The following is a 25,000-nucleotide window of genomic DNA, read 5'->3' as shown; positions in this document are numbered from 1 at the left end:
TGTGTGCAGAAGTCGCTCTGCGCTTTATTGGGGATTTAAAGGAGATGTTAACAACCCTCGGACTCTCATGAAGACGTGGTGCTTTGGTTTGACTTCGCTGAGAGACACACTCTCGTATGCATTCACTGTTCCCTCGAATGCTTCGGTCTGCAGCTCATCCCACCACTCGCTCCTCTCACGATCTCCTTCAATCGGGAAATCAGCTCATCAGTTGTTCACATCCAACCGACTAGCACAGCGGATACATTGTTCTCACCGTGATTCGCTCTCTGCCTTTAGGGGGTTCATGCCTCGCCTGTCTGAAGTAGTATGTGACTGTACGGCACATTTTAACACAAAGGTGACGCATCACTCAACGGCCTCGCAATCTGTGAACTCGCCTGCTCTGCGAGCCAACCACGACTTCTTTCCTCGCTTAACCCACACGGATAATGCAAACTCTTCCCAGGTTCCCATCACGTGCGATTGCTTCAAGAATATCTTCTTGAAAAACCCAACTTGATCAACATGACGAGTTCCCATGGTTATTTTAAGCCAGCATGGACCAAATTATGTCAGAAAAAAAGCCTGCTTAGCAACAAATATGCCTTCTGGAAAATGTGCTTCTTGCAGCCAAATATAACTGGCGGTCGAGCCCTGATGCTTGACACCAGGCGAGAAGGGTAGAAACACCCCCTAAGTCATTAAAGGTTGCCGGTTTTGAAGTTGATTCATTCAATTCATTGATTTGTTCATTGCGTGACTTAAACTCAACTTTTACTGTGAAAAACTAGGATGAAAACAGTCACACCTCCTCTCCAATCACTTCCTGTTACTCCGCCTGTGGACAAGTGATTCACTTCCTGTTACTCTGCCTGTGGACAAGTGATTCACTTCCTGTTACTCTGCCTCTGGACACGTACAGTAGCGATAGCCACTAACCCATGACGTCATCTTATCAATAACAACCCAAGTCCCCCGAGTCCTGGTCCTGTTTTTTTTCTTTTCTGGACCCTACTTAAATAAGACCGCCAAAAAAAAAAGGCCTGGATACTCACACACTGCTAACTCTAAAGTAAACGAGTTTAGCGCTGGGCAGCAAACATCGAGGTCTATTTGCCGTCTTTACAAGCATCCGAGTTAGCGCCGAGCTGCTAACTTGCTTTTGAAAAGTAAAGGAGAAAGTTAAGATTTATAGGCAGTACTTAAATGTACTGCTCTATTCCGTACAGCCCCAGGAGGTATCCTTATTGTTCAATTGGCAAATAACCGTCTTTGAACTTTTATCCTTCTGCTGTCATTCAGAAGAATTGCCCATGGATCATCATACTCTGGAGCTGAGCGTCAGGGCCTTATTCAAAAATCTGAGTTTATTTCCCCTTTAATCTTTGATGACTATAACTCACGCAGCAGCGCTCCAGCACTCCGGTGGTGATTATTCATTCACCGGCCCATTTCTCTCTTGGCTGAGGTTGCTCCCAGTCCAGTCATATTAATCAAGTGCGGCTCTAATTGACTGATTAAGTCATGTCTCCAGAAGCTAAAATGGCTGACTGACTCATTAAACCGTGACACATACTCTTGGTTGCAAAATGGCTGACTGCAATCCAATTTCCCTGACTTTTATGGGCAATATCTTTTATGGGGACAATTTTTTCCTCTCCTTCTTTCTTCAAATGCTTTTGAGCACACGAGACAGCTCGGCGCTCGCATTCACACAGCTCCGTTTGCAAATCATGCTCCATTTTGAAATAAATAATAGTCCACATTTTCTGAAGAAAAAAAACATTGGTGTTTTGCGACAGATTGACATTATGAAAGAACACCTTTAACCTGCAGTCTTTTTATAAAAGCTTTGCCTTTTTTAAATGGGTGCCTGAAGGGGAAGAAACACTTGTGTTTTACATATTTTTGCCATTGCCGAACTTGTTTTCAAATCTTTAATGTGTTTGCTGTGGAGTGAATTTATTCCTCTAACTACAGTTTCCTTTCACAAAGAAATGGGGCGTGAAAGTACGAAACACAGGAAAGAAGGTCCTAAAGAAAGTCCTGTTTGCCCAAATATGAAAGATAATAGTGTCCAGTTAGCCTAATCCTAGTGGGTTTTACTCCTTTATAATTGTTATTGTGTGAATAAATTCAAGACCGCATTTTATGATTGCTGTGTTTAGACATGACCACAAGACTCATGTGAGCAAAACCCACCGTAGACACATCAACTGAGGCAACAGTGATTCAAAAACAAACTTATTTTAGACGTACAATCTCCCCAAAATACCCATAACCCTTAAATGCATATCTCATATATTTTGCGCCGTCTAACTTATTTATTTAATTAATTTAATGACCCAGTGTGTAAGATTCAGTTTAAAAAAACAAATACATTCAGAACAGGGTTATACATTTTTTTTTTAATTACATCTAAATATTGTTGATAGATCAGCAACAGTTACGATATGAAGAAATTCATATCTCACTGGAAACAAATGTAACATATTTATTACATAAATAACATTTCTGAGTGAAGTTTATGAAGAATGAAGAACACGGACATCTTGTCTTCTGTCCTCTGGGCGGCTTTGTCAGATAACGTTAAAGGCGAATGTGTCCTTCCGGGCTGCAGTAGAAACATGCCAATGCAAGATGGCCGACTCCGAGGGAGATATAAAGGTAACGGAAACTTTACAATTCTTAATTTCAGGGAATCATACACTGATTAGAACATAGTTATGAATATTGTGTCCATTGCTGCTAATAAAACCCACCTAAATATTACGCAATGTTCCTTTAAGCCTATTTACCTTCAACAATAACAATGTTCTGCTGTAAAAAAAAAAAAAATGTAAATGCAAAAAGAGTTTGGCTGTTGAAAGCTCCAAGGACAAGTCCGTTTAGACTTTGCCAGAAGCAACAAGTGCAAGGTGGTCTGCTGTCCAGCATGCACTGCAAGGAGGAGGCTGGAAATGATCAAGAAAAAGAAGGCTGTGGACCCAGTACCCTCCCTCAGATTTACTATGATTAATGTACTAATGAATAAACTGATTGTGAATTACTGTCACATGAAAAGTTTGGGTCCAAACTGTATTTCTCCCGCGAGCACCCAGCAACAGTAAATCAGTGATTCACTTAAAAGGCCAGAACTATAACTATAACACCCGACAGAATTATCATTGTCATTGTTAACATTTTTTCCCAAGTCCTCGTTTTCTGTCTATAAAATATGTGTAAAACTTAATGGTCTATCTTCTGTGGCAAAATTAGCGGCAGGCCTCCGTAATCCCAAAATGAGGATGAATTTGTCATCTGGGTCCCTGGCTGAAAAATAAGGCCTGCATTAGAGAGAAAATGTGCCATCGTTGGGCTGCCAAGTCCCTGCGTGAGAACCTGCCGGGGCCAATTCATTTATATTAGGATGCCCTATTGGCAGCAGTAGCAAGACCTTGTCTGAGGGAAAATGCAGTGACCGGGTAGATCCATTTGCACCACGCTAATGAGGCAGGGCTGGGTTAGTGAGTAGCGGTCATATTAGAACACACAAACACACATTGTTTTACAAATGCACTCATGAATTTACACAATTACACCCCGGAAATAAGAAAAGGGCCAAAATGAATGTGGTCCGGAAGTGATCACGGGTTAGCTTAGAGTTTTCTGAAATGTTGTTTTCTGCAACCGAGTCGCCCGAAGAAATGTTGACGTCGCGAGTTTCTGCAAACCTCAGGATACTTTTATCGTTGACCTTTCTGAACCACAAGTAGGTTTCAGATCAGCGTCGTGTCACGCTTGCAGAAATACACAACGCCATGTGGGTCTTGTTGTGAATCAAGCGGTAAGGTTTAGGCAACAAAACTACTTCTTTAAACTCAACATTTACTTTTAGTTTTACTTGGGACACGAAGAGCGGTCTACTGGGTGAAAGTCCTGTATTTCGTGCAACCATTGTAGAATTTTACACCCTTTATACTCTGAACGAATGCAAACTTGTTCACTTTCCAGAATTAATTTAATTAATTAATTACATTTTTGCAACAAAATTGTGTGTGCGTGTGTGTGTGTGTTCCTGCTCATCAGGTCTTTCACTTTTTTTTTTAAATGTGCCCAATTTTGGGAGTTAGCATTAGCTAGCTAAGCTGCTAGCAAAGAAGCAGACCGTCAGTTTATGAGTTTTGACCTGATGGCATGGGAAATCAAATTTGAATAGGTATATCTTATTATACATCCTATTTTATAATAAGAAAGAAAGAAGAATTACATTTTTTATCTATATATATTTATTTATTTTTCTCAGATGTTCCCTTATCGTCCGTCTTACTTGCTGTGATCTTCCTCGCTCGTGCACACGTGAACACAGACACACGCAAGCTAAAGGCCGGGCATCTCTTTCAGTCCGTTCTTCCATTTATTCCATTTCAAATTGTCCGCATAGCATTAAATCCACATTGTTCATTCTCAATTGTACCGATGAATCTGACCGATACGCACCTTTTTACATTAAAGCTCCACCCTGTGTTCAATGTCAGAATAAGCACTCACACACACAATTTCACGTGGCCACGCGGCCCCTCCCCCAATGAGGAAAACCTGCACCAATTAATGGTGAACGACAGGCCGGTCGAGCGGCCCTTGCGGCTTGACCGATGCACCTCAGGGGATCGTGGGCTACAACACAGAGCGGCATTAGCCAGCGCAGCTAATGAGCTATTACAGCAGTGACCTTTGGGACAAACTCATTACCAGGTGACAATAGACAGCTGACAGAAGCTAGATTCATTATCATAATTATCGGCGCCGCCATTATCGCAGCTCACTGGGGCTGCTGGTGGACCGTGCAAGCTTGTGTGTGTGTGTGTGTGTGTGTGTATGTGTGTGTGAGAGAATGGACGTGCAAGACAGACAGTGTTACAAGCAGTTATAGAGCATTTCAGTACCGTGGAAAATGATCACCTCGCCTATGCGATAGCTCGGAACCTTTTGACTTGATTTCGATCATATTTTACCGGCTGTAATGAGGCGGCCAGCGCTTTCAAACAACATTTGGACTCCATCCATTTTCCCCACGTAAAATGTGGAATTCATCTTTTTGAGCGCGGGGTGGTCGTTTAAACCATTACGTGCTGAAGCCCCGGCTCTAAATCTGGCGAATGGGCTCATTACAAACCCTGCCTCAGTTTGCTCACATGAGTTCGAGGATGGACGACCACTTCAGGGTTTCCCAGCTGTTCCATCTGCTTGCCGGGATCCATCAAACGCCTCTCGATCAATCTGCTCCCCCTCACCGCTCCGTCTCTCGTCGACTTGCTGCGGGAAGTTCACAAACTTGTGCATCCCGGGCTTCTGCTTCTCAGCGAGGCGGAGGGAGGAGTAGATTAGCGGCGCTGTGCGCAGTGTAACGTTACACCGGCTCTCCACAGCAACCAGGTGACTTGACAGATTACTCACCCGGAAGCGAGGGCCGCTGTCCTGCTCAGGGTGAAGCCGGTTGGTTTGTTTTACCGACCAGATCGGTTTCAGCTCGACTCAACACACTAAAGTGTCGATTTTTAATCCATTTCTAGCATTGCAGACAGATTTTAGTGACGGAGGAGAGGTTAGCGTCCGCTTTAAATCAACCAATCAGATGCAGCTCTGTTTCTTTAAGCCAGTCATATCGTTGCCGTCAAACCTTTATGTAGGTTCTCCACTTTGCTGCTGTCGGTCGTCATTTCAGCGCAAAGCGAGATGCGACCCTCCTCCACCCCGGGCTCCTCCAGCCAGCATTCAGTCCTGCTCATCATTCAGCAACGGATTGCAGCAACTTCCTTCTTCACCACCACCAGGGTCTGGACTCAGCATCACTGCCTGTTTCAGGACAGAGTCCAATCGCCAAAGACTTTGCAGTGTTCAAATGTTACGCGTATGTAATTTGGCTTCTGCCAATCGGCTTGTAGCTCCGTCGCCGCGAGCTAAACACTCACAGTCACGATGGGTTGCTGTCATTGGCTCCTCAATGGTGGAGAAGCTCCACATTGACATCAGGACTGCGATTTTGTGCGTCGCCATCTTGGCTCACGGTTGTTGCTAAGAATCTTGTTGTTTTTCCGCAGCCAATGAACAAGGGCTACGATATTTGTAATGTAGAGGAGTGACGTGGAGACATTGTACACGGCAGCGACCTGTCACTCAAACAAAGCCCGTCCTAAAGCATACTCTGCTTTTTGGTCTTTTTGACTCTAAATGGACCATCATTTACCTAATGAACATCATGCTGTATTGAAGAAGACTTGAAACTAGAGATTGAGACATGAACTCATGTTTACAATGCTTACTGAAAGAGTCGCCCCCTGCTGGTCAGTACAGAGAATGCAAGTTGGCACTGAACTTGCGCATTGGGCATGAATCCTGAATTATTATTCGCCGGGACTCGGGGCTCCAGCGCAGTCAGTGAAAAGGTTTGCTAGCTAACTGAGCTACCGACAGGAGAGGTTTCACACAATAAATGACAAACTGTGGAGAGACGAGAATACGGGAACCACGGCAAATCACAGCAGAGGAGAGAACCGATGAGGAAAACAGGAATCAAGAAGGTTTGAAGAGAAGGAGGAAGAGTGGAAGAGTGAAAGAGAGGGAGAGTAATAAAACGATCAAAAGGAAGGCGGGATATGCGGAAGAGGAAAAAAGTAATCAAGATAAAGGCGGGTAGAGGTAATGAAGAGCAGCTGGATGGGAGGGATGAAAATCAGTGAAGTCAAAAAGAAGGCAGAGGAGGGAGGGAGTGCGGTGGGAAGCAGGCATGGAAAGAAGAAGGAAGATGGGAAATGACAGAGGAAGAGACCACAGAGGAAGGACAAAGTAGAGAAGGAAGAGGGGAGGAAGGGAGGGAGGGATGGAGAGCGGGATGGTCGAAAGAGCGACTGGATGAGAGGACGGAGAGGGAGGCCGTGACGGGGGAGCCATTAATAATTTATGATAGCCTCAGCTTTTCAAAGCAGCCCAGCGGTCCCGCTCGCTGCCTTCCCCTGACGTTTAATTTGTCTGAAAATCAGCGAGCGTGGAGTCTGATTATCGTCTCCGTCTGCCAACGCCTCGACTTCAATCTCCCCGACACCGAGGTGGGATCACAAGCTGTTACGGCGAGCGCACGTCAGCCCCCCCAGAATCCTTCAGGTCAAAGCGGGCCTCGGCCGACAGGCTCCTTCCACACAGAAACACTAAGTGTCCTTGTGTAGAGAGTCTGTGAACCGCTCAGGGCCAGCCCAGATTAAATGCCCAAATACTGAGCCGAGACCGTCTATATCGCTCCATTTATAAGCCCATTATGATGCCAGGGTAAAGCGCAGGGCGAGCAGGAGAGGGCCCTTGTCCGAGCTCACTCGGTATAGTTTTAGAGGCTATCTGACGGGATGGCCAGCTTCTCTGGCGGAGTGTCACACGATGGCTTTTCAGCCGTCGCACCTGGTTTGACTCAGCGGAAAAGGTTTTGCTAGAAATGAAGCATCCTTCCTGTGTTAGAAATGAATCTTCACTATTTGAAAAAAGAAGTTCCCCTGCTGCCTGAACACATGTGTAAGACGAATAATTATTTTCAGTAAAACCAACTGATGATTACATTTGATTTATACATTTCACTAGTCACCTAAATGTTCGTCTCAAACTTGATTTGATTCCCGTTTTCTACTCAGTCTACGTTATGAAAAACTTGTGATCGTAAAAATGTTATAACAAAATGTATAATAAAAAGTAATAAAGTACATATCCATCTATCATATTAAAGCTTTCAAAAAACAATGTCAAGCTGGTTCAAACTTTTGGATAGTTGAACTGCTTCAGAATTTGAGGTAACTGAACACAAGACAAAATACTTTGTTGGTAAAAACTGATTGAGGATCATTTGAGATAAGTTCATTATTGCACTTCACCACCGGAGGCCGCTGTTTTACCGACAGCCAACATTGACCACGATCATCCCTAAACGTAAAACCATACTTCTACACTGTCATTCGTCAGAAAATTCCCCCCCCGAAAGAAGAAACAACCGTGATTTACCCTCACGTGTGTTCAGAGGAACAAGTGTTTCAACTTGCAAATGCATGCTGGGATTTCTCCTAACATGACGAGCTCACAGATACATTGAAATCCTCATTTTACAGACTTCAAATCAGAAGAAGAGACGTTGGTGTCCCTTTCACCGCCGTGTGTCTCTGACAGATACCGAGAAGACAAATTGAACTTGTATGTTTTTATTGAGTCAAACTTTCCAGGAGACGATCACGGGAGGCAGGCAGTGACACACACAGAAACATTCAGGTACACAAAAAGGAAATATGTTCTTCCTTTCAACAGCGACAGAGTGATTTTCAGAGGAAACAGACACAAACAGGAAGTAGAAACTCCTATGCTGCCACCTGGTGGAGTAACTGAGTTGCAGCAATGCAGCAACACAAAGGAGGAAATCCACGTTTTACTGAAGAAAAACATACATGTACAATTTCATTTCATTGAAAGAATTTTGTTTTTTAAGCATACTTTCGTCAGTGCAAATACATTAATTCCCTGTTATTGGTGCTGTTGGAGCCATATATTTAGTTTTTATTATAAATCATGTCATAAATTATCTGTATAATCTAAAGACGTACCTTTGCCATATGCATGGATCTTATATTCATATTCGAAATAATGCATTTTTTTGTGAATTATTATATTAATTTGATGAGGATCAGGTGGTATAAGAGGAAGGGGCGGGACCGAATATCCGGCTTTATGTTCTTATGTGCAACGGGACGCCGGCACAGTCTTTGACCTCGCGTCTGAACTCAAGTCAGACTCATGATTTTGTTCGTAGCTGTATTTTTTTGGGAGGATGGCCTCACGCAGCATTGACGGAGACTTTGCAGAAGCTCCTGGACACGACTCCGGGGCTGCTGCCGTGTGAGAAAGTGGCCATGAGCAGTTTAGTGCCGGCCGAAGTCGCCACAATGGTCACCGTCTTCTCGATTGTCTTGTCTGGCTGCAGGTGAACCAGTCTGGGGAAGAGAGAGAGTACCGGGACAGCAGGCGAGATTATTGATGCTCCATAGCACAAACAATCCTAGAGTGTGTGTGTGTGTGTGTGTGTGTGTTTCAATTATTCAACGAATCCCTTTCTGGCTTGCCGAGATTTTGTCTGGCGACCCGAAATAACGTCCTGCTCATTCTCAAGCCCCCAAAAATATACGAAAAAGGTAAAAGCCAAAGCGGCTTTATTGTTCCAGTATTCAGCGCGGTGATGTACGACCTCTTACGGTTAGGGGATGTTTCTGCTGAATACTTTCTCTAATTAGCGAGATTAGTCCTCTCTGAGGTGAAACGGTTGCGTCGTCGCCCGTGTCAGTACAAAAAAGAAAAAAAAGCCACCATGACTCCAGGGGACGAAAGTAAAAGATGAGTTTGAAACTTTATGGTCGATAAAGTTTAGTTCCAGTTAAAACCATTAAAGGGAAACAGGGGATTAAGTATAAACACCACAAAGGGAACACATTTACAGCGAAATATGGATTAAAGAAAGTTGCACAAAATGAAAAATGCGTTTTATTATAAGATTTTGAATATGAAGGGATTCTTCTTTGACACTATTATGAAAAGTTTTAGATAAAAAAAAAATGTAGCAGCATAGATTTATTGTTTCACAGTGTTCCTTCAGGTTTGTGATGTAATGTGATGTTTTTAATCCATTTTAAGTGATACATTTGACACCAAATCTATGTTAGAAATGTATCAACCCCAAAGTCGTTCATATCTATACTTCCATTTTAATCTTCATCACAGTTTGAGGTCAAATCAAATGAATAAAAAACAGATCAAAACATGAATGTGAACAATCTGGATTTTGTCATCTTTCTTATATGGTTTTATTACTCGGTTATTAAGCTGTTTTTAAACCTTTTTTTTATAGATAATCTGAATGTGTGTAACCCCGGCACAAGCTGCTTTGCCAATAAAAGAAAAATGTAGCTCAGAATTTCAAAACCAGGTGCATAAAAGGACTGCTCGACCGGCACGGCGGCGTCTCTGCAGTGTGAAACGTACCCGGCGGCATTCCCAGACCGCATTGCACAACAGCATCTTTTCGTCGGCAGCTAAGACGGAAATGAACGGTGTGTGTGCGCCCGGCGCCGGAATGCGACGCTTCCACAATGTGTTGAAGTATTGTTCTCGTCCCACGAGCCATGCGGGCAACAGCATCAACTAGAGAGGCGTTGTTTTCCTCGAGGCTCCAGCTCTTACCCACAGACCTACCTGGCTTCCTGTTTGCCCGGCAACAAGCCGGATCCCTCCACCGTCAGCACGGCTCCCGTCAGGGCTTTGGCTAAAGTGTTGGTGAAGGACACCTGGGCCGTGTGCTCCCTCTTAATCTGAGGAGAAGCCAGAGTTACTGACAGCTTCATCCCGGTCACATGACCCACAGACAACACTGCACATGGCGCTGAGCGGAGGTCATCAGCGTACAAGTTAAAACGTATGTCAGGGACACAAGACGGTGTTAAATGTGTGAGCTGTTACCTATAGAGCTTCTCCTGTTTGGAATTTGCTGCACGCCAACATCAAGACACATCAGAAGCAGACTTTCTTTCAAAACTTAACTGAAACAAAGAAACTGATTTCCATCGATAACGTAGTTTGGACCACACTACACGCACTTTGTGCAAGCTAATAGGACTCCAAAGTGAGAATAAGAATAGTTTTGTCTGGTGAGCTCGCGCCTCTTATCCTAACACCAGCACCACGTCAATGCAGCACAATGTGGCGCCCAGTGCTCTGACTGACAGGTCAAAGATCTTCACCAACTTCAATGGCCAAGATGGACCAAGTCCTCCTCTGCTGGCAGTGCACGACACGTATGATTAGAATTGTTTTCCCACGTTTCACGCAGGAAAAACGTTGTTTCTGTGAGTCTGAGGTTATTCAGCTAAAATTACAGTAAATTTACTCGAAGTATGAAACTCTGATGAGATGCTGATTGCCAATTACTAGCTGTGGAAGTCCAAATGAATAATATTGAGCTCAGCTGAGCTTGATCCAGATGTGATAATAGCTCGGCAACACATCACCATTTCTGCCGTTCATCCATCTAAAGTAGATTTGTATATATTGAGCTCAAAACAGGGGATATCTTTGGCCGCCAATTATTAGCGTCAATGTAGGTAAAAATGTATTTCAAAAATCCCGGAGACATGGGAGTAAAAATCCGAGAAAAAACTAAAAAGTTGTCAATTTCTGAGAAAAAAACAAACGTGGATCAGATATTCTCAGAGATTAACGGAGTAAATGTGCTAGATAATACAATTAATTCAATATTCTGAGATTAACATGACATACGTTTGGATAAAAAAAAAAAACACAGCCATTATGATACGTTTTATGAATGTAATGCAATTCATCTTGAATCCATACATATATTTTGTCTATACACCTTATTTTCATTAAACACAGACAAATATTGATATTTTGCTTATTCTGTGCATCGTATATGATGCAATACAAACATCACGATATGGTGTAGTGTGAAAAGCAAACTAAAAACCCAAAGGAGGTGATTGATGCGGCTGCTCCGTCGTTTAAATAACTTCCTCTTATCAAGCGCGGCTGACAGGAGGCGGAGCGATGGCGATAAAGAAGACAGAGACAGGAGGACGGCGCTGCATCCTGGATGCTGCCGTACCTCGATGGTTATCTGCGGCGAGCTTATGCTGAACTCCTGGGCGTCCAGGACTGTTTCTTCGGTCTCCACGTCCTTGATCACCACCGCCACGTTCACAATGTCGTCGCCTGCCAGGACCGACTCGTACTCGGAGGGCCGGATGGCCTCCTGCAGCGTCAGGACTGCAGAGAGCGGACCAGATGTGAAGGTGTGTGTGGGAGGTGCACCCAAAATGGAATTTACACATGAAATACGGTAATCCGAGCGTGGTGCCGGAGGCCCCGTCTCCTCACCTCCCCCCGGCTGTATGCGCACTTCTTTCTGTGCTTTCCAGAAGCTCCGCTGTGGGTTGCTGTCGAAGTCCTTCAGCTGAGCGTTGAGGTGCTCCATCAGGAGCCTCGGGCTGCTCCTCCGGTTTGTGACCGTCACGCACACGGAGATGTTCTCCCCCAAAGATGGCTGCCCATCTACGCTTAGGGACACCTCCAAACCGGGGGGCTTTTCTCCCGGGGCGGACGGGGAGGGGGCGGGACTACCTGCGGATATGACTTGTTAGCAAATACATTTTGAGTAGCTCGGCAGGAGCTCCATCCTTTTTTTGCACAATTGAGGAGTTTGTATTTATTGAGCACCAGAGGAGTGAAAGCTTACCCATTCGGCAAGACGAGTACGTCACTGTAGTAGTGAGAGGGGGGAAAAGCAACAGTATCAAAGCTTGCACCTCTGTAGCATAAAAACTTCTGTTCACTTCTGGAGACGCTTCATCACAGCCGCTCACTCACCTGCCAGATTCCGGCGCTTCATCACAACCGCTGGTTGCTTCCCTGAAATGGGAAAAGAAAAGAGCGAAGAACCTCATCACATACGAGGAGAACACACACTACAAGCCGACTGGCTGCACGGGTATGCACCACGCTGCTCCCGGGCTTACTTCTCGTCGAGCTCTTATAAAGCCACGTCAGGTTCTCTGGCGCGTCGGAGTGGACGCTCTTGGTGTAAATCAGCTTCCCCACCGCCTCCGTGTCCAGCTTCCTGCCCACCAGCTTTCCCTCATGCAGGATGAGCCGGACGACGTCGGCGTCAACGGAGGCGTAGATGAACGTGGTGTCGTAGGGGGCGCGGGTGTAGCGGTGCCGGACGGCGACCACCGGGCAAGGGCCGCAGCAGAACACCCCTGCGGAGGAGGAAGTGCGTCAAGTTTACTGCGACGTAGTGATTCACAAACCGTTCCCGATGTCTTCCAGGCTGTGACAGGACACGTCGAGAAGAAAGTGAATGTGACGGGAGGGCTTCCTGTCGGGGGGGCCGCCACCCACCTGCACTCTTCTCCTGCGGGGTCGGGTCCACCACCTGCCAGCCGCCGAACCCCACGCCCAGGTCCGCTCTGCTCATCCAACACTCCACCCACACATGGAAGTTCCTGCGATGGACACACACAAATGCACAGAGGAGTAACACACATGATCACAGGCAAACGCACTATGGTGACGATTTATTTTTTCTTTCCTTTCATTATAAAAAAAATGAAAAATGGCTTGAAATGAAAATTGTCAAATCATCCGGATGATAAAGACCAACGGGTGTCCTTGTGGTTTGAGAGCAAGAGACACCAACCAGATGCTGTCCTTTGACTGGTTGAGCTTTTTCCCGGTGCTCGAGTAATATTCTTCAATTGTCACGTTGCCATCGGCGTCATGGGCGGCGTTGAAAACCGTCACCACCCTGGAGGGAATCCCCAACACTCTCATCACTGGGAGAGAAAATGAAAATCATATCTGGATTCACCGGCATGTTGAAATCAGCTGGATTGACAGAACATTTTGATACGTCTGTTAGGTAAAAATATGACGATGATGTTCTGAAAGGTTTACCAGAAATACAAGAACATCTCACGGTATCTGGCCAGTTTTTACTTTGCTATTCTTTTTTTCCTGCTCATATCAAGGTCTATCCACACACAGCAACAGGCATCAGGTAACATCAGGAAACTCTAGGATGTGTTAACATTTACACATGCTGTAAACTAAGCAGGCAAGATCACTACGTATCCAAAAAAGACAAAGCAAACAAAATCAGGCCAATATTGCGTAACAAGCGAGGTCTGCTTTGGACGGGGTTGACGTTACAAAGGGAAAGAAGCGGTCACTGTGGTCTTTGGTGGTTTTTATTTCTGGGACGTGGTCTAAAGTAGATGTAAACTGTAGAAACATGTGTTCCCATCTGATCGTCTCTCAGCAGAAAAAACTATTTTGCAGAGGACGTTGTAGTCAGAATTCTTTTCATGTCATCGTTCTGTCAGCGTGGGCGGTCCCATCTGGACAAAGACCCTCAGGACCCTCAGATTTTAGGGCAATTGCTGTCATTACTGTACATCTGGCTTCTGCACGAGAGTCTCCAGCGAGGCGCCTGCTCGGTAGCGTCACCCTCCAGTCCTGCATTAATACCTCAACACACAACTAGTCAAAGTACCTGTGCAGAGGACGGACGCAAAGACCCAGCACTGTCCGTAGCGCACAGGGCTGCAGTTGGACGAGGCCCAGCGCTGCAGGATGTCGGCGCTGCCGCTCCAGTCTGTGGGTTTGACCCCATCTTCGTAGCTGCCCTGCCACTTCCCCGCCAAAATACCCATGTCGTCATTACAGTTCACCTTGGACAAGGGGGGGGAGGAGACACATCACACGTTCCAGTCATGCGTGTACACGGTTTTCTACATATTGATCGCGCATCCGGCTCGGTTGTCGTCCCTCACCATGGCACATATCACTCTGCTGAGGTAGGCGGGGTCTGCCCGGCGGATGTAGTCTTTGTCTTTGTCCTTGAGGTGCTGTGGGCTGACCTCCAGGAGCTTCAGACACGCCTCCAGCACCCCCGGCTCGTACTACACACGTGGGAACAGAAGTGCCGTGAGCTTACCTGCAAATAAACGATATACGTGATCCATTCGTGAGAGCCAAGCGTTGCACACCTGACCAAACAACCAGGGCCGAGCACTAATGTTCTGATAGGTGCCCATGTACAGCAGCCCGTGATCGCTCTTGATATACTCTTGTAGTTGGGCCTCCAGTGGCATGTAAACTGGATCACCTGTAAGGCAAGAGCAGGGGTGACGTCTACAAGGCAACAGTAAAAACGGAGAGGAGTATCAATCAGGCGGCGTCCCTCTGGTTCTGAAAGGTGAAGCCAAAACTGAAGTGTCTTAAAGTTGCATTCTCGCGACTGGCCACCGGGGCCGAGTCTTCTGCTTACAAAAAGCAAGTCTGATTGTCCAGAAGTCTGCGAGAGAAAGTGACTCTACTTTATTCCCTAAGTAACACATCGTAAACAGGAGTTTATGGTCTCAATCTCTAGTTTCAGGACATGTTCAATCCAACATGATGTTCATTTAATTAGTTACGATCCATTTAGAGTCAAACAAAACGATACCAAAGCATGGGTATGCTTTCCAGCGTGGCCGCTTTGTGATTGACGGGTCGCTACTGCTACCAGAGCTGTACACAGCATCTCTACGTCCCTTCGCCACGCTCCAATAACATTCACTTCCGTGTACGCCCGCCTTTTAGATACAGGCTATGGTATTATTACACGGGACCGAACCTTTCAACCACGGGTTGCAGAGCAGCACAAAGTCTCCGACTGCGTAGCTCCATCTTCCCCGATTGGTCTCTATGTGCAGCTGGAGGTGATACAGAGCCACCGAGGAGTTAGCAGGGGAGCAGATGTGGACGGCGACCGACTGAGAACGCGCGCCGCCTGGGTAGATTTTGGCCGACCAGCTGTGGGTGTCGGCGTGCCGGTCAGAGAACTGGACTGGGATCCTCTCTGACCGATTACCTGTGTGGGGAAAAGAAGACACTTAAAGTTTGACTGTGCCACTTTGGAATGGAGGAATAACATTATTTCGCTCTTAAAAATGCAAAGTTGAATTCACGGAGTCAACACAGTCAGCGTTTTTTTTTTACGTGGTCAGGTCTGATCGTGGATCCAGAAAGAGAACTGGATACAGTGTTGGAGGTAGCAGCCCTGTTTGTTCCTTTAAAAGTAGCCCAGTGAAAACAAATTTGACATCTAGTTATAGAATTCAGATGAAAATACCTTCAATCTTCCTCATCCATGAGCCAACAGAGGGAGCACACTGGCATTCCTTAAAGCCGCCGCCTCCCAGCCCTCGTTCATGAGAACAGAGGAGGGGAATGAACTCTGGATTCAGCCATTAGTGCATTTTACTTTTAGGACTTTTAAATAAGGACTACTTAAGTGTTGGTACTGTGAAGTTGATTTACGTAGCAGCAACAAATAATACTATCTGCTGCGTTACTTCTGTGGGGAAAATAGTCTTTTGGGGCACCGTAGCATCACAGGAGGAAGCAGCAATTTCACTTTTAGGCCGATGAGGCCTATGAAATGAGGAAACAAAATGTAGTTTCGTCCTCCCGGCCTCTAGGAGACTTCCCCAAGAAGAGAGTGGGCACTTGCCCCAAGATAGCCCTTCAGTCAGTTAGCTGTAGTAACTGGACCTGTAATACCTGCCTTAAGTGCTCTTACATGAGGCCAGCAGACCTGCTGAACTACTGGTCAAACCAGATCAAGTAAGGCTGCAGCAGGAAACACCCCTGACTGTATCGGATCAAGCGAGCTCGCTTTTCAATGCTCATGAATGTAGCTTTTCATTTGGTAATTGTTTCCCTAACACGATCCCATCTTTGATACCTAGCCACACCTCCAGGACCAGGCTCTCCGTGTGAGGGTTGAAGGACCGGCTGCAAAACAGCAGCGTCACGGTGAACGGTTTCCCTCGCCGCACCACCAGGTGCTTTTTGCTGAGCCCCGCTGTCTCATGGGAGTTTTGGTTCTCAAGAGCCTCGAAGTTGACGAACTTCAGTCGGCACCGGCTCGCGGCGGCGGCGGCTGGGGAAAGAGACGACGCGTTACAAACACATTCATCTGGGAGAGGGAAAACACTGGACAGTGGACTCCACAAGGGGAGTTTCTCTTTCTTGTACATTGTTGAAAAGCTGCAGTGCCTCTGACACATACCTGTGCTACACCATCCCCACAAGCTGTCTGTCACACACCATGCTCTGCAGTCAAATGATTTACACTTCTGTCTTTGTGAATATCTTCCCACCTCAAAGACTCAAGTCACCTCCTTGTTTCGACAAAACATTCAGTTGAATATCCTGTCAGGCAGATATCTATTTGACTCAATGTTGAAATGAGACTCGCATGTGATCAATGTGAGCTTTGCCAAGTCAGAAATCTTACATTTATAGAGCATAATAAATTGCATCAATACCATCTGAAAACTGTTTCTCTGAGAGGAAAGCGTGACCTGCAGCGTGAACTCACCTCTGATGTGCGTCTGTTCAGTGAAAGCCATCGTCTGACAGCGGGAGTTGCCAGCGACTGACGGTATGACGGACAGGCTCCACCTTCCCGCTGATAAGCATCTTTATTGAGGCCGTGCACCATTGTACCACGACAAGGAAACAAGATTTCTCAACAGTGGTGGATAGTTTTGCACAGTTGGAAAACCTTGGCCCAGTAGCAATATTTGAATAATGTTATTTGTAAACCGACAGAATTAACGGCAGCAAGTGAAAGAATGAATCGAAGCACAGAGTAAACTGAGATATCTGTGTGAAGACACTATAACATCTCTGAAAGACTGTCAACAGAATACAGTATGAATACTTTTGGGATCCAACAGCCAACCCAGGCACAATGACATGCCTGATGAATGCAACAGTAGTAAATACTTGCTGTAGAACGGATGCTTTACTGGTCTTGATGCTGCCATTATTATCCATGAATACAGGAGTGCTGTTCATTTTGAAAAAGACATTAGATGCCGGTGACAGAAGGAAATCGATAGAGAAAAGGTCCAGACAGGGAAATAAACACAGCAGACGCACAGTAAGGACGAACAAGGAGAGCGTACGATGTTTAAAGTGGAATTTCAGCCCTTATGACGCTCGATAAAGTGAATAAACGGCTTCAGACCTTCAGCGTCTTTCCAGATATTTGATTGTATACCGAAGAATTAGACAAATTCAAATTTCGACCAAATGTTTGCAATCCGTCCAGGATTCACTGTCCAGTTTAAATATCAGGACATGTGAAATAAATCTATAAATAAGTCCATTACTACCGTATATTGGTTTCTCTTTAAGGCCAAAGCGACCACTTACATTTGCATCATGATCTTTTTGAGACGTACATCTGGAAGTTTAATATGAAGACAGTAACGCTAACATGTTGGTTTATGTGCCAAGAGGTTGAGGCAGAGATCCTTTCACTAAATGTAATCGACATCTAGTGTTTAAAGTAGGATGTGCAAAGACTGCAATTTACTAGGAATAAGCCGGTAACTCATTATAATAATGCTACAATATGACCTCAAATAAAATACAGAGTGACTGAGGAAAAGCAGAAACTCCTGCAGTGTAAATGAATCCAAAAGAAAACCGTCTGCTGTCACACATTCTGGACTGATTGTGTCTCTCTGCGTCGCCTCATGGTGAAGGGCGCCCCCTAGCTGCACAGGTGAGATTGCATTTACTTGTGCATGATTAATACTGACAGCGAGTAAGTTATGAGCCTCAAAATGGATTTTTTTGCTGTCTCATGTGGTCGTGAACGCCTCAATCTGAGCCCTTATTTTGTGCTCTAATAATGATAACTATGAAATATTATGTAGAATATTTCCTCTAATACAACAGTAATGATGAGAGTAACTGTAGGAATGAGGATCAGTGAAGATGTTACATTGAGCTGTGGAAAAAAACTTTTTTGCGGGAACGTCTGCAGCTCTAACAGGATTTAATGACAATCAAACATTCTGAAGTTATGACAAAATAATACGAATGATTAATTGGGATATTTTATTTTTTGTTGGGTGTTAGATTCACTTCGTGCGACGGAAAGACACAAAGTTGCACAATCAAAATAGGTCTTTTTTTTATTTGTCAATTTTTTTTTTTTTAAATACAAAACGGGCATATTAATAATTCACAAGTACAAATCTGTGGGGGGTTTTACCCACTATTTACGGCGCCAAAAAAAACAAACCAACTCCAAAGCAAAAACTGATTGTTGAATTGCTGGATAAGCTACGGTTTCCCTTAAAAGCACTTTGAACAGAGACTCAAACCGGGTTGAAGTCAACTCACTTTCACTCTGCGTTCGTCAGCCGATTCCACTTTAAGTCCGTTACGTACGCGCGTACGTACGTACACCCCGTGATCCTGACCCGGGACGTATGTAGGGTGTGAACATCTGTACAGGGAGGAGCTCGGGTCCCAAAAACCGTCCGACTTTCACACTGGAGGCCGCTGTTTGTGTCCCTTGTGAAACAGAAACCAGACGACTGTGTGGATGCAACAGAAAGGAAACGTCACCGGACACTCGAGAACGTACAAAAAAGGGAAGAACAACGTTCCCTAAATTGACATAACAACCACTGCGTGAGGATGTTATTTATAATATTTTTAAAATGTTACCATGCTTTGAGTCACACAAGTCCCAGATGTAGTTTTTCTTCAACTGAAAGTGATTTGATTTCAACCCAAAAAAACTATTGTTCCCAACACCTAAAAAAAAAAAAAAAAAAATTACATTCTTTCACCACGGAAAACAAAACAAAGATCCTGATTTGAGTTTTCATTCACTATTATAGTTTAACCTCGACAAGGTGATGCAGAGAACTGAAACATGACTATGATGATTATGAACATGAATCGCAGCGAGACCGAACACATGACGCATGCCGAGGGTCACGAGGGACGACTGACACTTATATAGTTTTTCAGAAGCGCTCAATCACGTGATCCGGTGACGGTCAAAGGGAGCAGGCGAGGTTTTCCCACATTCGCACAACAGTTTGAGGCACCCAAAGGCCACACACACACACACACACACACACACACACTACAACACATGTACAACCTCAGATCAGCTATGTTGCCTGCAACATGGAGAGACATCAGTCGTCGGAAAAAGCGACGTGAGCAAGAAGGTATGAAGAATTTTTTACAATTTTACACGTATACTGCATTCCTGAATATGTTTCAGCATCATTAGCCGATGCGAAGGTTGCACATGCACAACAGGTACGAATATATTCTCCAAGGAGGAAAACCAAAAACATGGCGATATAAAAAAGTGCTACTGATGAGAAGCTAATTTACAAATAAAACACTTATTTTCACCATTAAAAGGACACATTTAGCAGTTCATGATTGGCTTCTCCAGATAAATCATAAGGGTGTAAAGTCGCTCCCTGCCAGAAAATTTATGGAAGATCCCGTACCTTTTTTTTCTACGACTCGCGCCCCCTCCTTTTTTTTTGTTTTAGTTTTAAATAAATATGAAATTCAACAAAAAAATTACACACGCACAACCTCAATACTTCAGGAAAGCAAAAAACAAATAAACAAACATGTTAACTTACATAATTTAGAACAAGCGAAAAGGTCTGACTGTCGTTTCTAAGGACACGTGACGCGGAGCAGGTTTTCCACCTCGTGAGTGCACGATGTGAGAACGTCTTCGTGGCGGCGCGTGGAGACGCAGCCTGCTGGGTCCAACACAGGACAAGAAGCAGGAATATCCATATCCCCACTCGAGGCTATTGATTTAAGGCATGAACATGAACTCTCTGAACTGACCTGAAGTGCATACGCTGAACAATAACATCCCCAAAAACCTATCGTCAACCTATGCAACGAAACGCTCGGCAAACGGTTACACTCTCAAACATGTTGGACTCCAAAACGTTGATTGAAGACTACTCTCTGACTGCCTTAACGCCTAGCTAGCTCTCTGACTGGCTGGCTTAACGCCTAGCGGTAAGCCAGCACCTGCACATCAACCAAACCTATCTAGATCTTTCACGCTGGAGTTTCTTAGCTCCAGTCGGTGAAACCGGATTTTTTTCCCCCCTCCAGTCAACAGAATGAAACTGCGCCTTTCGAAGAAAATACAATAAAATTGTGAGTATTGAAAAAAAGTCATGGTAATCCTTTAGGTCACTATTTACAAAACAAACAAAAAAAGACGAGGGTCAAGCTGCCCTTGGTTTGTGTAGTTCCAATGGGTCGAAACCGCCTCGTGAAAACATTAGTTAGCAGGTTTTGGAGGTTTGGTAACCTTCAGCTATTCATCCCAGCCTCCTGCTAATCCAGTCGAGGAGTCAGGTCCGTTCCACACATGGAGGATGGAAGTTGGGGCAGTCATACTTTGAGTCACCGTCAGAGAAACCAGTCAGTCAGGTTTCCAGTGTTTTACATCAAACTCATCTTCCAATTGAGAAACGTTTGTGCTTTTGATGGCCTCTTATAATAATGGGTCTCAGACACACACGCACAGGCCAGATGTAAATGTTTCTTTTCACACCGAGACGTGGGAAGAAAAAACAGCCAGATGAATCAGATGTTAGCTAATCTGGGTTTAGGAAACCAGCCCTACGAGTCCATACCCAACACACACACACACACACAATCCACCTGGATTAAACATCTATATGGACAAAAAAATAAAATGCACGTACAAATTATCAAAATAACATTTGTATAAATAATTTAAATAGCTATATTTAAGCTAAAGTCTTTGTCTAGAGTTTAAATGGCCAAAGAGCAGTGCTAATGATGTGCTGAACAATTTTGGGGGACCAACATTTTCAAGTTCGGGTAGTATTTTGAGGATCACCGGCACAAATCATCCCCCGCCACCCGACCTCCAATCGCACAATTAAAAAACATTAAGTTTGGACTTTTGACAAGATTATTTGCCCATAAAACATTGATGTCCAGCCCTCTTTAAGGGAGACCCGCAGGGGAACTCCTCGTACGCCGCCTGCGTCTAACCGTCCCCCAAAACTTGCGACAGGTCGCCAAAGTCACAGTCAAACAGTTCGCTGATGCCTTCGTGGTCCTCCAGTCCAAAGTGGTAGTCGTGACTGTGGGGGGGGGACAGGTTGATGAAACCGTCCAGCTGGAGGGGAACGCCATCCGCAGTCAGGAAGTCCGAGGACGAGAGCGGCGAGAGGTCGAAGTTGGGCATGTCTGCGAGGCTGGAGAACGGGTCGCCTCCCAGCAGCGATTCTGTCGCGGAAAGTCAAAAGCATTAAGCATTGTGTGCTGCACCATTTGACCAGTCACAGCCGGAAGAGAGCATCTGTAACTGATCAAACTAACAACGCCCGCATGCCATGCTGGGAAACGCTGATGCAACAAAAAAACATTGTGAACAATGTTAATAACACCAGTGATCAATGTCCTGCTTCGTGGCTTCAACACATGCTACACATTCATTTTTTTGTAAGAGTGTGTGTGCGATTGGAATCGCTTGGTGACCTTACGAACTGTGCCAAGGTCACATGACAGCCAGTCGCTGAAAGTAGGTTCAAAAAAATTAACTTTAAAAAAAAAAAAAAATCAACAAAACGTCAAGCACGCAGGAGCAGAAATAATATTTAATGGACACAAAATAATTGTGGCATAGGAATCGGTACTGGGGTTAGCATGCTAGGCTAAGCAGCCTCCACTTTCTAACTGTAACACGCGCCTACACATTGTGAGATGCGTCGCCCCAGATGTTTCACCACAAACTCTTGTTTAAAACTGTTGGGTTTTTTTGGCCTGCACGTGAACCCGACTGCGGTCGGATGAACCCAAATGTAAATTGTATGTAAACTTTGTGGAATAAAAATGGAATTTCAATAAATGTCCATCCATTTACTGAGAAAAGGGACCACTCACCTGCGTCTTCACCCAACACCAGCGCCGAGGGGTCCTGCTGGGAGGTCGCCGTCACGGTGGACGATGTGGACGCCGGCGACGAGGAAGCCACGTCTGCCGCCGCTGACGTTCTGGTGTGCGACTGGTCTGCGGGTTCTGTGGGAGGCGGGACCAGGGAGGGGTCTTCGTCGGATTTGAAGGGACTACTTTCCGACACGGGGCTGCAGACTCCGGAGCTGTCCTCTGGACAGAGGAAGACGTCGATCGGACCCCGCGTGCTCTTCAGCGACACCTGGTAACCCTGAGAGACGACACAAAACATTCAAGAAAATCAGTTTTACTAAACTTTTAATGATAATCAATGAATTTGATGCAACACAACATTGCGTTTTACGTGTGTTTTGTGCTCGAAATTTAGCCGTTAAGCGTCCAATTCCTCGTTACCTTGCTGGGTTCTGAAACTTGCATCTGCGTCTCTGGTGGCGCTCTGATCACCATGACCAGCTGGTCTGGGGAATCAAAGGACTTCTTCAAGTCCTGGCAGCGCACGTAGCCCAACGTGACGAACACAACGGTTAAGGAATACAACGCGGCCGCATGTAGAGCGCACCACAAAAAAGATGCGTTGGCGAAACGTAAACAGTCAGGTCACGCGGTCAAAGAGGATATTTCTTGTTCTGCGGTTCCTCCGTGAGCAGTCGGAGCTGGAGGTTGCATTTGGAAATGAGCTCGTCCAGCTGCTCATCGGCGTCTGTGAGGTCACACACCTCTCTCTGCAACTCCTTATGGCGGGAAACCAACGCCGCGTCAACCCGATTACCACTGCGGGGGAAGATAGCGCATCAAAGACATTTACGGACAGAAATTCCCTTAATATGTGCTTGTATTCATGCTTATAGTCTTCCACTGTTTACATTTCATACACCGGTTCGCCTGAGTCTTATGTGTTCTGTATTCACACTTACAGCCATTGGATGTTGTTCTTGGACTTCTTGGAGATGAGCTCAATTCCCTCCAGGACATTGGTGATGTCGTAGATGCGTCTCTTCTGGACATCCAAGACCTGCGAGGCCCAGTTCAGATCCACCACGCCGTCCGCCGACTGCGACAGCAGGTTCAGGAAGCGCTTGGTGGTCAGGTTCAAGGAAGTGTCGTAGCGGGACTTCTCCGTCGCGGTTCGAGGAACTGGACGTAAACAGAGCATGCGTGGGTTTAAAAAACAAAAAAAGGCGTATTTTAACCACAACTTTAAGAGTTCAGGATAAAAAAAAATATGTTTTGTACTGAATTGCACGTAAATACTTTCCAAGTCCTTGGGATTTGTCCCATTTTTGAAAAGACGTAAGTGACATGATTTTCTAGTTTGTCGCCAAAGTACGATGACAACAACAAGTGTGTTTAGTCAATTAAGAACTACAAAACATGTGACTGCCTGCCTGGCTTTAAACAAGCCACGCACATATTCTGTTTTGATTGTTGTGCGTGTCGTAAAGTGTGACACAATAACAGACAGGTTCGCAGGCTGTTGTCTTTGCTGATCAAAGGACAGCAGTTGTTGTTTTTTGGACGACGGCTGTAGCAAAAGGTCAAAGTTTTTTATGGATTGGATGATGTAGTGCTCACGTGCTGCTCTGAAAAATCTGTGGATCTAGGTGCGTGCGTGCGTGCGTGCGTGCGTGCGTGCGTGCGCCTACCTCTGGGAGGAGCAGGTGTGGAGGGTGGCACTTGGCCTATGGACGGTCGTGTTGTGCTCACGTACTGATGGTCACTGTCCAGGTCTAACTTCCTCTTTACCTGAAGAGATACAGATGCAAAAGACAGATACAATTATTATATAAAAAGCCCCCGTCTGCTGAACGAAAAGCAGAATGTCTTTGAGCAACAGGTGGACAGACCTCTACAGCTTTGTCAGGTGGGTACAGAAGCACATTTAGGTAAACAATTCGACAATGTATTTAAGCACAACTCCTCGTGTCTCCCCTCACCGGAGGTCTTCCCAGCGCCGGTCGCCTCTTGTCCTGGACCCCCATGTCGACCGGGCCCTGCGGCGTGGCGAACAGCAGGATCTCCCCGGTGCTGGTGGGGGCGACGGCCGAGTGCAGCGCCTCATCGTCAGGGCTGGTGATGATCACGATCTGGTGGCTCTCGCTCAGGTCGATGCTCCCGGAGTTCAGCAAGGTCTCGAAGTCGGCCAACAGATCCTCTGACGTCTGCCCCGTTATCAGAGTCTCTGACATCGCGGTGTGTCAGGCAGCGAGGCGAGGAGGGACCCCTCCACTGGACTTCAGGGCCAAGCTCAGACGCCGCAGTTTGAGTATCAACAACCACTTGGAGCGGCTGTAGACGGTGAATTTGAGGAACAATGAAACTTCTTGAAAGTTTGCTTGCAGGAGTTTACAGGCAGCCTGGACATTTCTCTTAAAAGTTCCTCTTTCCCCTGTTGTGAATCTTATTGCATATTTAAAATCCCCCCCAAAAAACTAGCTAGAAATGCATAATAAAACAATATCCCTTCAACATGAATGACGACCTATTGAAAGCCAACTGTTGAAAAAGAAACATTGGGGCTTGGTGCTGAAACGGCCATACAGGATGTTCTGCCAAATTGGAAATTTGGCAAATAAACAGACTG

General features: G+C 45.5%; 2 protein-coding genes across 2 annotated transcripts in view; both read right to left on the bottom strand.

Moving 5' to 3' along the window:
- Nucleotides 1-8,821: 8,821 nt before the first annotated feature.
- On the bottom strand, nt 8,822-17,009 carry LOC137800767 (protein-glutamine gamma-glutamyltransferase 2-like). The gene is made up of 13 exons (XM_068598109.1): nt 16,979-17,009; nt 16,340-16,537; nt 15,227-15,463; nt 14,598-14,716; nt 14,382-14,510; nt 14,102-14,279; nt 13,247-13,382; nt 12,949-13,052; nt 12,525-12,806; nt 11,926-12,180; nt 11,630-11,814; nt 10,231-10,346; nt 8,822-8,978 (listed from the first exon to the last, which is right to left on the bottom strand). The coding sequence occupies exons 1-13, from the start codon at nt 17,007-17,009 to the stop codon at nt 8,822-8,824; spliced, it is 2,127 nt and encodes a 708-aa protein (XP_068454210.1).
- Nucleotides 17,010-18,572: 1,563 nt separating this feature from the next.
- Nucleotides 18,573-25,000, bottom strand: part of e2f1 (E2F transcription factor 1) — a 7,244-nt gene continuing 816 nt past the window's right edge. The window contains exons 1-7 of the mRNA XM_068598399.1: nt 24,354-25,000; nt 24,063-24,162; nt 23,334-23,553; nt 23,038-23,190; nt 22,813-22,927; nt 22,390-22,669; nt 18,573-21,732 (exon numbers count right to left, since the gene is read on the bottom strand). The exon at nt 24,354-25,000 is cut by the window's right edge and continues 816 nt beyond it. Of these exons, the coding sequence (XP_068454500.1) occupies nt 21,491-21,732; nt 22,390-22,669; nt 22,813-22,927; nt 23,038-23,190; nt 23,334-23,553; nt 24,063-24,162; nt 24,354-24,605 (1,362 nt within the window). The 5' untranslated portion in view covers nt 24,606-25,000 and the 3' untranslated portion in view covers nt 18,573-21,490. The remainder of the gene's footprint in view (nt 21,733-22,389; nt 22,670-22,812; nt 22,928-23,037; nt 23,191-23,333; nt 23,554-24,062; nt 24,163-24,353) is intronic.

Source organism: Clinocottus analis, unplaced genomic scaffold, assembly GCF_023055335.1.
Source record: "Clinocottus analis isolate CAN_PGR_092001 unplaced genomic scaffold, fCliAna1.0.p SCAF_4, whole genome shotgun sequence".
Classification (NCBI taxonomy): Eukaryota; Metazoa; Chordata; class Actinopteri; order Perciformes; family Cottidae; genus Clinocottus; species Clinocottus analis.
The sequence above is the reverse complement of the archived record's forward strand: the minus strand, read 5'-3'. Positions and strand labels throughout refer to the sequence as shown.